At 45.1% G+C, this 10,067-nt stretch overlaps 2 protein-coding genes across 2 annotated transcripts in view; both read left to right on the top strand.

Annotated features, from left to right (window-relative positions):
• Positions 1-1,412: 1,412 nt before the first annotated feature.
• The window catches only part of LOC311313700 (tripartite motif-containing protein 16-like), a gene marked incomplete at its 3' end in the record, with an annotated part of 11,772 nt that continues 3,117 nt past the window's right edge, over positions 1,413-10,067 (top strand). Inside the window, exons 1-4 of the mRNA XM_084443877.1 lie at positions 1,413-2,014; positions 9,128-9,223; positions 9,478-9,711; positions 9,899-10,058. Coding sequence (XP_084300003.1) covers positions 1,415-2,014; positions 9,128-9,223; positions 9,478-9,711; positions 9,899-10,058 — 1,090 coding nt within the window. The 5' untranslated portion in view covers positions 1,413-1,414. The remainder of the gene's footprint in view (positions 2,015-9,127; positions 9,224-9,477; positions 9,712-9,898; positions 10,059-10,067) is intronic.
• LOC311313633 (stonustoxin subunit alpha-like) lies at positions 2,791-4,951 on the top strand (the record flags this gene model as incomplete). The annotated part of the gene is made up of 5 exons (XM_084443807.1): positions 2,791-2,817; positions 3,043-3,138; positions 3,904-3,961; positions 4,270-4,299; positions 4,419-4,951. The coding sequence occupies 5 exons, from the start codon at positions 2,791-2,793 to the stop codon at positions 4,949-4,951; spliced, it is 744 nt and encodes a 247-aa protein (XP_084299933.1).

Genomic DNA, 10,067 nt, shown 5'->3' with positions numbered 1-10,067 from the left:
AGGCCAGGAGGTGAACCAATAGAAGCTCTAACCCAGCAGCCAATCATACTGTAGACTCTGGGATGACCACTATCAACAAGAATGCAAATCCAATTTATTTAGGGTCGGCTATAGGGGTCAGGAACATACGGAAGAGCATTAGGGCCAACAACTGAGTTTATTATTTTTTCAAGCTTCTGAGTTTAAAGTCAGAATTTCTTAGAAAAAAAGTCTGAAATAACTTCTGAGATTAAAGTCAGAATTTCTGAGAAAAAAGTCAGAAATAACAAATAACCTCTGAAATTGAAGTCAGAATTTCTGATATTAAAGTCAGAATTTCTGAGAAAAAAAGTCTGAAATAACTTCTGAGATTAAAGTCAGAATTTCTGAGATTAAAGTCAGAATTTCTGAGAAAAAAAAGTCAGAAATAACTTCTGAGTAAAAAGTCAGCATTTCTGACTTTAAACTCAGAAGCTTAAAAAAACAACAACCTCTGCTGTTGGCCCTAATGCTCTTCCGTAGGAACATGTTTCACAGCAAGAGACATTTTTTCATGTTTGAGGAAAAAAACGTGTAGCCTAATCTGCGAGCCACAATGGATGAAAACCAAACCATGAGTTTGTATGAAAAACACTGTATGGCAAATGTACTCTCTCAATATTGCCCTTAAGCATGTCATCATGTGCAGTGATATTAGGGTACCGATACATGAGGCGACAAATGTCAAACATATTCTGGTGGTGGTAGCCTAGCCTATATACAGTTGCAGTTTATGTGCCCATGGGAACTTTGCACTAGTTCATTATGTTTGCAAAAAATCATAAAAAAGTTTTTTCACTGTCATTATGGGGTATTGTATGTAGATTGATGAGGGAAAAAATGAATTGAATCAATTTTGGAATAAGGCTGTAACATAACAAAATGTTGAAAAAGTGAAGTGTGAATACTTTCCGGATGCACTGTAATTCTCCAAAAAAATTAGAGTCATGAACTTTATTAATTTGCCTGTCTGTAGAACATGGCAACTTCTCTTGAGCCTCTGACTGAGAATCTAGATGACAGATAATACAGTGCTCTATCTGTCCAGCAGGGGGCTCTACAGGACAATGAACAGCAGTCTAACAGCATGACGTGACAATAAGCTTCTCGGTAAATAAAATATGTGAGAGATTCTACTGAGAGATGTTTTGTGAGATATGGTGACATGATGTGACATGAATTAAAAGCTGTACATGGTTGTCATAACCTCTAAGAATTACAACAAGAAAACACACAATCTCTCTTTCTCTCAAAGCACTCTGGCAGAACCAGGAAATGCCTTGCTCCTCCCACTATTCTCTCTCTCTTCTGAGGAAACGAAAGTAGCTTAATCTCTCTCTAGCTCTGCGTGTGTGAGAAAGACTGAGTAACCACGTCGTGTTACAAACACAGCAGCATGGCCCAGAAGGGAGTTCTGATTGACCAGGAACAGTTTTCCTGTTCTATCTGTCTGGACCTCTTAAAGGATCCAGTCACCCTCCACTGTGGTCACAGCTACTGTAGCAGCTGTATCGAGGACTGCTTTAACCAGGATGAGCAGAAGAGAGTCTACAGCTGCCCACAGTGCAGAGAGATCTTCACTCCCAGGCCTGCTCTGAGGAGGAACACCATGCTGGCTGAGGTGGTGGAGAAGCTGAAGGAGACAGGAGGAGCCCAGGCCGCTCCCTCTGAGCTGACCAGCCCAGCTGGGTCAGAGCTGGTGACCTGTGACCTCTGCACTGGGCCCAGGAAGCAGAGCGCCCTCATGTCCTGTCTGGTGTGTCTGTTGTCCTACTGTGAGACTCACCTCCAGCCCCACTACCAGGTTCCTAGATTGAAGAAGCACAAGCTGGTCAAAGCCACGTGTGGACTGGAGGAGAGGATCTGCACACGTCATGACAAGCTGCTGGAGGTCTTCTGTCGGACAGACCAGCAGTGTATCTGTTATCTGTGTACCATGGATGCACATAAAGGCCATGATACGGTGTCAGCCACAGCCGAGAGGGCAGAGAAACAGGTAAGACCTGACCAGGTCAGAAAGCGCATTGTGTTGCCTCTATGTATGAAGTGCGCTATACAAATAAAGTTTGATTTGATTTGATTTAGGTTAATTGGAATGAACATTGAATCAAGATGACAGAAACAGGGTTGTTTTCCATCCATGTTTTTTGAAGGGGATAAAAGGTCTTCAGTGCATGAGATCTGAATAGGTTACGGCTAAAATGTATTTAAAAAGTAGGAATATATCAACCCAAAATACTGAAATGAGTGATAATTAGACCGAGACAAACACCACTTTTAGTCTTTGATGATTATTATTTTATCATAGTCTGTCACAAGTTAAAAGTCCATTGTGAACTCTTATCTGGCCTACATACAGTACAATAAAGAACTATACAACGTCACCAAGTGCTGAGTCATATCAGGAAATGCAGGAGAACTTTTATGTTGCCCCATCAAAGTGACATCAGACCCGAAACTTTTCCCCCTCCTGACATGTTAGAAGGGGGGATATTGTCCTTCTTTCAGTGCCTGCAGGCAGAACTACAGTAGAGAGTAGCTCATTAATTGATCATCACAAGAGAGAGTCGTGATCGTGTGCGGCTAAAGATTCCCCAGGCAGAGCTGGTTGATGCTGCTAGGGAAAGGGATGTCTGGGGCCCCCTGCTGGAGCTGCTGCCTCCGCGACCCGACCCTGGATAAGCAGATGAAGATGATGATGATGATGATGATGAAGAGAGAGTCGTCCTGCTCATTTTCTGAGTGACGTCAAATACACCTTTGATACCAAGGATGGATACTTGCTTCTATGACATACCTGTATAAATGACCTATAGTAAATATTTACCATGTATGTAAACTTCACCTTTAGCATATAGAGCTACAGCGTACATACCTGGAGTGGACAGTCAGGGGTTGAAGTTAATCTCATGTTTACCAGCTGTACCAATGTTGCTGATACTGTAGCTGTGTTATGACAGAGCTCCAGTACTGTTTCTACTGTAACTTTTAATGTTTTGTTGTAATTTGTGTGGTTATCTCCAGAGAAAGCTGGGTCTGAGTCAGCAGAAAGTCCAGCAGAGAGTCCAGGAGAGAGAGAAGGAGCTGAAGGAGGTCCAGCAGGCTGTGGAGTCTCTCCAGGTCAGCATCAGGATGTCAGCTACTCTAGCTATGGTGGAGGGAGATACCAGGCCTCGTGAGACCATCCTGAACTCACCAGCTCTCTTTCAGTTTTCCTCCACAGATCAGGATGGTGTTATGAGGCTAGGAGATACCTGTAGGACAGTTATAACTGTCACATTCAGGATTATTGGTTTCACTTGAACTCTTTCTTTCTTTCTTTCTTTCTTTCTTTCTTTCTTTCTTTCTTTCTTTCTTTCTTTCTTTGTCCAGCGCTCTGGTCAGGCAGCTAAGCAGGACAGTGAGAGGATCTTCACTGAGCTGATCTGCTCCATTGAGAGAAGACGCTCTGAGGTGAAGGAGCTGATCAGAGACCAGCAGAGGGCAGCAGTGAGTCAGGCTGAAGGACTGGTGGAGAGACTGGAGAAGGAGATAGCTGAGCTGAGGAGGAGAGACGCGGAGCTGGAGCAGCTCTCACACACAGAAGACCACATCCACTTCCTCCAGGTACAGTAGCTGGACTCTCCTGGTACCTGACATGTGAACATCACCTGGTTTGGTCTATTGATTAGGCAGAATATTCTGTACACTCGGTATGTGTTTCTGTTTATTTCCTATCTCTCTCTTTCTCTCTCTCTCTCTCTCTCTCTCTCTCTCTCTCTCTCTCTCTCTCTCTCTCTCCAGAGTTACCAGTCTGTTTCCAGTCCCAGTGTATCTTCAGATCTCCCCAGCGTCTCTGTCCCTTCTCTTCAGTTCTTCAGTGATGTGACTAAGGCTGTCTCTGAGCTGAGAGAGAAACTAGAGGACGTGATCAAGGGAGAGTGGTCCAGCATCTCCTTCACAGGTGTGTTGGAAGAGTTTTGAGAAAATTATTCTGTAAAAATATCACTAAAGTACGGAGAGCAACAAGTGATCCTGTCTCGTCCAATAAGAAACAATGTGACCAGAAGAAATATTTGGGGTTCACAATGAAACACATTGAACACATCTCTGTATACTGTCTACTTGGCTTTAAAATTGATGTGTGTGTGTGTGTGTGTGTGTGTGTGTGTGTGTGTGTGTGTGTGTGTGTGTGTGTGTGTGTGTGTGTGTGTGTGTGTGTGTGTGTGTGTGTGTGTGAAGTCTCTTTAGTGGGTGTGTTGTCTCCTCCAGAGCCCAGGACCAGAGCACATTTCTTACATTGTGAGTGTGTGAAGTCTCCACCTCTCTCTGTTGAATGATAAATCAACAATACCAGCTTTAAGGGGGTCAGATGAACGGTCATGTTATTAACTCTGATCTGGTCTCTGCTCTGTTCCCAGATTCCTGTCCGCTCACTCTGGACCCAAACACAGCAGCCAGATCCCTCTCTCTGTCTGGGGAGAACAGGAAGGTGACACGTTCAGAGCAGATCCAGTCATATCCTGACAATCCAGACAGATTCACCTTCTACTCCCAGGTGCTGTGTAGAGAGGCTCTGTCTGGGCGCTGTTACTGGGAGGTGGAATGGAGAGGTGGTGTTTTCATAGCAGTCTCATATAAAGACATCAGCAGAACAGACTCCTCCTCCTCCTCCTCCAACTTGTTTGGTTTCAATAACAAGTCCTGGTGTTTAAGCTGCTCTAGGGTTGGTTACAGGTTCAGACATAATAATGTTGAGACTAAAGTATCAGGCCCTCAGTCCTCCAGAGTAGGAGTGTACCTGGATCACAAGGCAGGTTCTCTGTCCTTCTACAGCGTCTCTGACACAGTGACCCTCCTCCACAAAGTCCAGACCACATTCACCCAGCCACTCTATCCTGGGTTAAGGGTGTTTGGTTATAATGACTGTGCAGAGATCAGTAAACTGTGGTAGAGGGAGGGGGATCCTTCCAGAGGATGGGGGGAGAGTAGGGGGGAGGAGATGGGGGGGGGGGCAGGGGAAGAGGAGAGGAACGTAACGTTGCCTCTGGCTCAAGTTTGGAACCTCATGAAGCAGAGTTCAGACTAGATTCACCCAGCCACTCTACTGTATCCTGGGTTTGTATGCCTTCATGCAGTCACGGGTTTCTCAGTCATTTTGTTTTTATAGATTCAGTTGATTACTAATAATTGTTCTTGCATTGTACTTCAGGAGGCCTAATAGAAGGAAATCTTCATGCCATCATTTGTTTATAATTGTTGAACTTTGGTTCTTTAATATTGTAATTTCAACTTGATCATTGTATATAATACTTTTGTCTTAGATTCATTTATAAGCATCTATTATAAAGGATGATATTGTTGATGAACTGTGATACTGTATAGGGTTTTTTTTTTCTCTGTATAATGACTGAATCAGGTATTCATGAATGTTGGTGTTCATGACTGCTGTTTAAATGATTGGTTAGTTGTTTTCTCTCCTACTGTTACCTAAGTGGCTGTTATATTTCATCCTGAAGTAAAGATTAAATAAAGGCATATGAAACTGAAAGACATCTCATTACTGTATGAAAATGTGTGGAATTTGCTCTTATTACTAAAACTCTTTCCCTCCCTTCCTCCCCGTCACCACCTTACATCCTTTCATCCTTCTCTCCGTCTTTCCATCTCTCTCTCTCTTTCCCTCTCTCTCTCCCTCTCTCTCTCTTTCTCTCTCTCTCTCTCTCTCTCTCTCTCTCTCTCTCTCTGTTTGGCTGTTGTTTTTCCTCTTCCATCTCTGCACCCTATCACTATCATAATTACTATGCGTAAACATTTTGTAATAGATTCTGTTAGGGCTAGTGGAGGAGGACCCAAGAGCAGACATGACAGGCGTATGGGGACAAACCCACGTTGGGGCACGTTTACTGGCGAGGGTCAGGCAGGAACGTGGTAGTCAGACAGGCGAGGGGGTCAGGCAGGAACGTGGTAGTCAGACAGGCGTGGGGTTCAGGCAGGTTCTTGGTTCTCCAGTCAGGCAAGTTTCAGGCAGGTTCTTGGTTCTCCAGTCAGGCAAGGTTCAGGCAGTGGACAGAAGCTAGTCTTTCACTGAAATAGCTGTGAATTGAAATGACATGAAATAATGTCTGATTAATTAAGATAAGTCTTGTCACCTGGACACATCAGTTTCAATGCTTCCAATGCTAATCCAGCACAATAAGAGCGGGATAGCCAGTTAGCTCATGAGCTCATGGTATAAATGACCTATAGTGAATCTTTACCAGTCTGTTTCCAGTCCCAGTGTATCTTCAGACCTCCCCAGCGTCTCTGTCCCTTCTCTTCAGTTCTTCAGTGATGTGACTAAGGCTGTCTCTGAGCTGAGAGAGAAACTAGAAGACGTGATCAAGGGAGAGTGGTCCAGCATCTCCTTCACAGGTGTGTTGGAGATATCCCCTGATGACAGAACAACCAAAAGGAAGAGAGACCTGGCCCGGAGGAAGCCCGGGGCCCTCGTCTGGAGCCAGGCCCAGGTGGAGGGCCCGCATGCGAGCGACTGGTGGCCGGGCCCAGCCCGAACAAGCAACGTGGAAGCACCATCTCCTCCTTCATCGTCCCGTCGACCCACCACCCGCGGGAGGAATTGTCGGGGTCGGGTGCGCTGCGAGCTAGGTGGCATTGAAGGCGGAGGGCACCGACGGACCGGACCCGGGCAGCAAAGGCTGGCTCTGGGGACATGGAACGTGACCTCGCTGGGGGGGAAGGAGCTGGAGCTTGTTAGGGAGGTGGAGCGATACCAATTACACCTGGTGGGGCTAACCTCCACGCACAGCACCGGCGCCGGAACCAAACTCCTGGATAGGGGTTGGACCCTGTTCTTCTCCGGAGTTGTTCACGGTATGAGGCGTAAGGCCAGGAGGTGAACCAATAGAAGCTCTAACCCAGCAGCCAATCATACTGTAGACTCTGGGATGACCACTATCAACAAGGATGCAAATCCAATTTATTTAGGGTCGGCTATAGGGATCAGGAACATACGGAAGAGCATTAGGGCCAACAACTGAGTTTATTATTTTTTCAAGCTTCTGAGTTTAAAGTCTGAATTTCTGACTTTAAACTCAGAAGCTTAAAAAAACAACAACCTCTGCTGTTGGCCCTAATGCTCTTCCGTAGGAACATGTTTCACAGCAAGAGACATTTTTTCATGTTTGAGGAAAAAAACGTGTAGCCTAATCTGCGAGCCACAATGGATGAAAACCAAACCATGAATTTGTATGAAAAACACTGTATGGCAAATGTACTCTCTCAATATTGCCCTTAAGCATGTCATCATGTGCAGTGATATTAGGGTACCGATACATGAGGCGACAAATGTCAAACATATTCTGGTGGTGGTAGCCTAGCCTACATACAGTTGCAGTTTATGTGCCCATGGGAACTTTGCACTAGTTCATTATGTTTGCAAAAAATCATAAAAAAGTTTTTTCACTGTCATTATGGGGTATTGTATGTAGATTGATGAGGGAAAAAATTAATTGAATCAATTTTGGAATAAGGCTGTAACATAACAAAATGTTGAAAAAGTGAAGTGTGAATACTTTCCGGATGCACTGTAATTCTCCAATAAAATTAGAGTCATGAACTTTATTCATTTGCCTGTCTGTAGAACATGGCAACTTCTCTTGAGCCTCTGACTGAGAATCTAGATGACAGATAATACAGTGCTCTATCTGTCCAGCAGGGGGCTCTACAGGACAATGAACAGCAGTCTATGAACAGCATGACGTGACAATAAGCTTCTCACTAAATAAAATATGTGAGAGATTCTACTGAGAGATGTTTTGTGAGATATGGTGACATGATGTGACATGAATTAAAAGCTGTACATGGTTGTCATAACCTCTAAGAATTACAACAAGAAAACACACAATCTCTCTTTCTCTCAAAGCACTCTGGCAGAACCAGGAAATGCCTTGCTCCTCCCACTATTCTCTCTCTCTTCTGAGGAAACGAAAGTAGCTTAATCTCTCTCTAGCTCTGCGTGTGTGAGAAAGACTGAGTAACCACGTCGTGTTCCAAACACAGCAGCATGGCCCAGAAGGGAGTTCTGATTGACCAGGAACAGTTTTCCTGTTCTATCTGTCTGGACCTCTTAAAGGATCCAGTCACCCTCCCCTGTGGTCACAGCTACTGTAGCAGCTGTATCGAGGGCTGCTTTAACCAGGATGACCAGAAGAGAGTCTACAGCTGCCCACAGTGCAGACGGAGCTTCACTCCAAGGCCTGTCCTGATGAGGAACACCATGCTGGCTGAGGTGGTGGAGAAGCTGAAGGAGACAGGAGGAGCCCAGGCCGCTCCCTCTGAGCTGACCAGCCCAGCTGGGTCAGAGCTGGTGACCTGTGACCTCTGCACTGGGCCCAGGAAGCAGAGCGCCCTCATGTCCTGTCTGGTGTGTCTGTTGTCCTACTGTGAGACTCACCTCCAGCCCCACTACCAGGTTCCTAGATTGAAGAAGCACAAGCTGGTCAAAGCCACGTGTGGACTGGAGGACAGGATCTGCACACGTCATGACAAGCTGCTGGAGGTCTTCTGTCGGACAGACCAGCAGTGTATCTGCCTGCTGTGTGTCATGGATGAACATAGAGGCCATGACACAGTGTCAGCCACAGCCGAGAGGACAGAGAAACAGGTAAGACCAGAACTACTATTGTAACGTTGATAGTTTTTCATAAATTGTTGTTTTATTAAATTAAATGAACTACATTTCCATTTGACTGAGGGAAACTCTCATTCTGAATGCAGCAACATTCTCTTATCAGAGTCTTTCATGAGTCCAAAGTCTTGTCTGAACTCTGATTTGGGCTACATGGAGAAGTATAAAATGGAGGAGTTTCATAGTAAACATCATTTATGGTGTGAGTTGAAGCAAGGAAAGAACATCAATAACACAATGACTCATTGTAGTTATAAACCCCCCAATGTCTATAACCTTAACCCTAACCCTTATAGTACATACCTGCACTGGACAGTCTGGGGTTTAAATCATGGTTACCAGATGTGCAAATGTTGGTATTAGATGTGTAATGACAGAGCTAACACCAGAGTCCTATGTACTGTAACTCCTAATGTGTTTTTGTAACGTGTTTAACTCCAGAGCAAGCTGGACCTGAGTCAGCAGGAAGTCCAGCAGGGAGTCCAGGAGAGAGAGAAGGAGGTGAAGGAGGTCCAACAGGCTGTGGAGTCTCTCAAGGTCAGCATCAGGATATCAACTACTGGAGGATTCAAGGACGGTTATTTTATGTACAGGATATAGGTACTATGTACAATGAAATGTTCCATACTGGAGTTATGGTGGCAGGAGATAATTGTATAGTACAGGAAGGTTTATCATGTTGATGATTATTGTTTTAACTTTCTTTTTCGTTCTCTTTCTCTCTTCCTCTATTTTTCTTTATTTCTCTCTTTCTTTCTTTTTTCTCTCTCTATCTGTCTATCATTCTGCAGCGTTCTGGCCAAGCAGCTGAGCAGGACAGTGAGAGGATCTTCACTGAGCTGATCTGCTCCATTGAGAGAAGGCGCTCTGAGGTGAAGGAGCTGATCAGAGCCCAGCAGAGGGCAGCAGTGAGTCAGGCTGAAGGAGTGGTGGAGAGACTGGAGAAGGAGATAGCTGAGCTGAGGAGGAGAGACGCGGAGCTGGAGCAGCTCTCACACACAGAAGACCACATCCACTTCCTCCAGGTACAGTAGCTGGACTCTCCTGGTACCTGACATGTGAACATCAACTGGTTTGGTCTATTGATTAGGCAGAATATTCTGTACACTTGGTATGGGTTTCTGTTTATTTCCTATCTCTCTCTTTCTCTCTCTCTCTCTCTCTCTCTCTCTCTCTCTCTCTCTCTCTCTCTCTCTCTCTCTCTCTCTCCAGAGTTACCAGTCTGTTTCCAGTCCCAGTGTATCTTCAGACCTCCCCAGCGTCTCTGTTCCTTCTCTTCAGTTCTTCAGTGATGTGACTAAGGCTGTCTCTGAGCTGAGAGAGAAACTAGAGGACGTGATCAAGGGAGAGTGGTCCAGCATCTCCTTCACAGGTGTGTTGG

Source organism: Borostomias antarcticus (assembly GCF_949987555.1).
Source record: "Borostomias antarcticus genome assembly, chromosome: 10".
Lineage (NCBI taxonomy): Eukaryota > Metazoa > Chordata > Actinopteri > Stomiiformes > Stomiidae > Borostomias > Borostomias antarcticus.
This window is presented reverse-complemented; position numbering and strand designations above follow the sequence as displayed.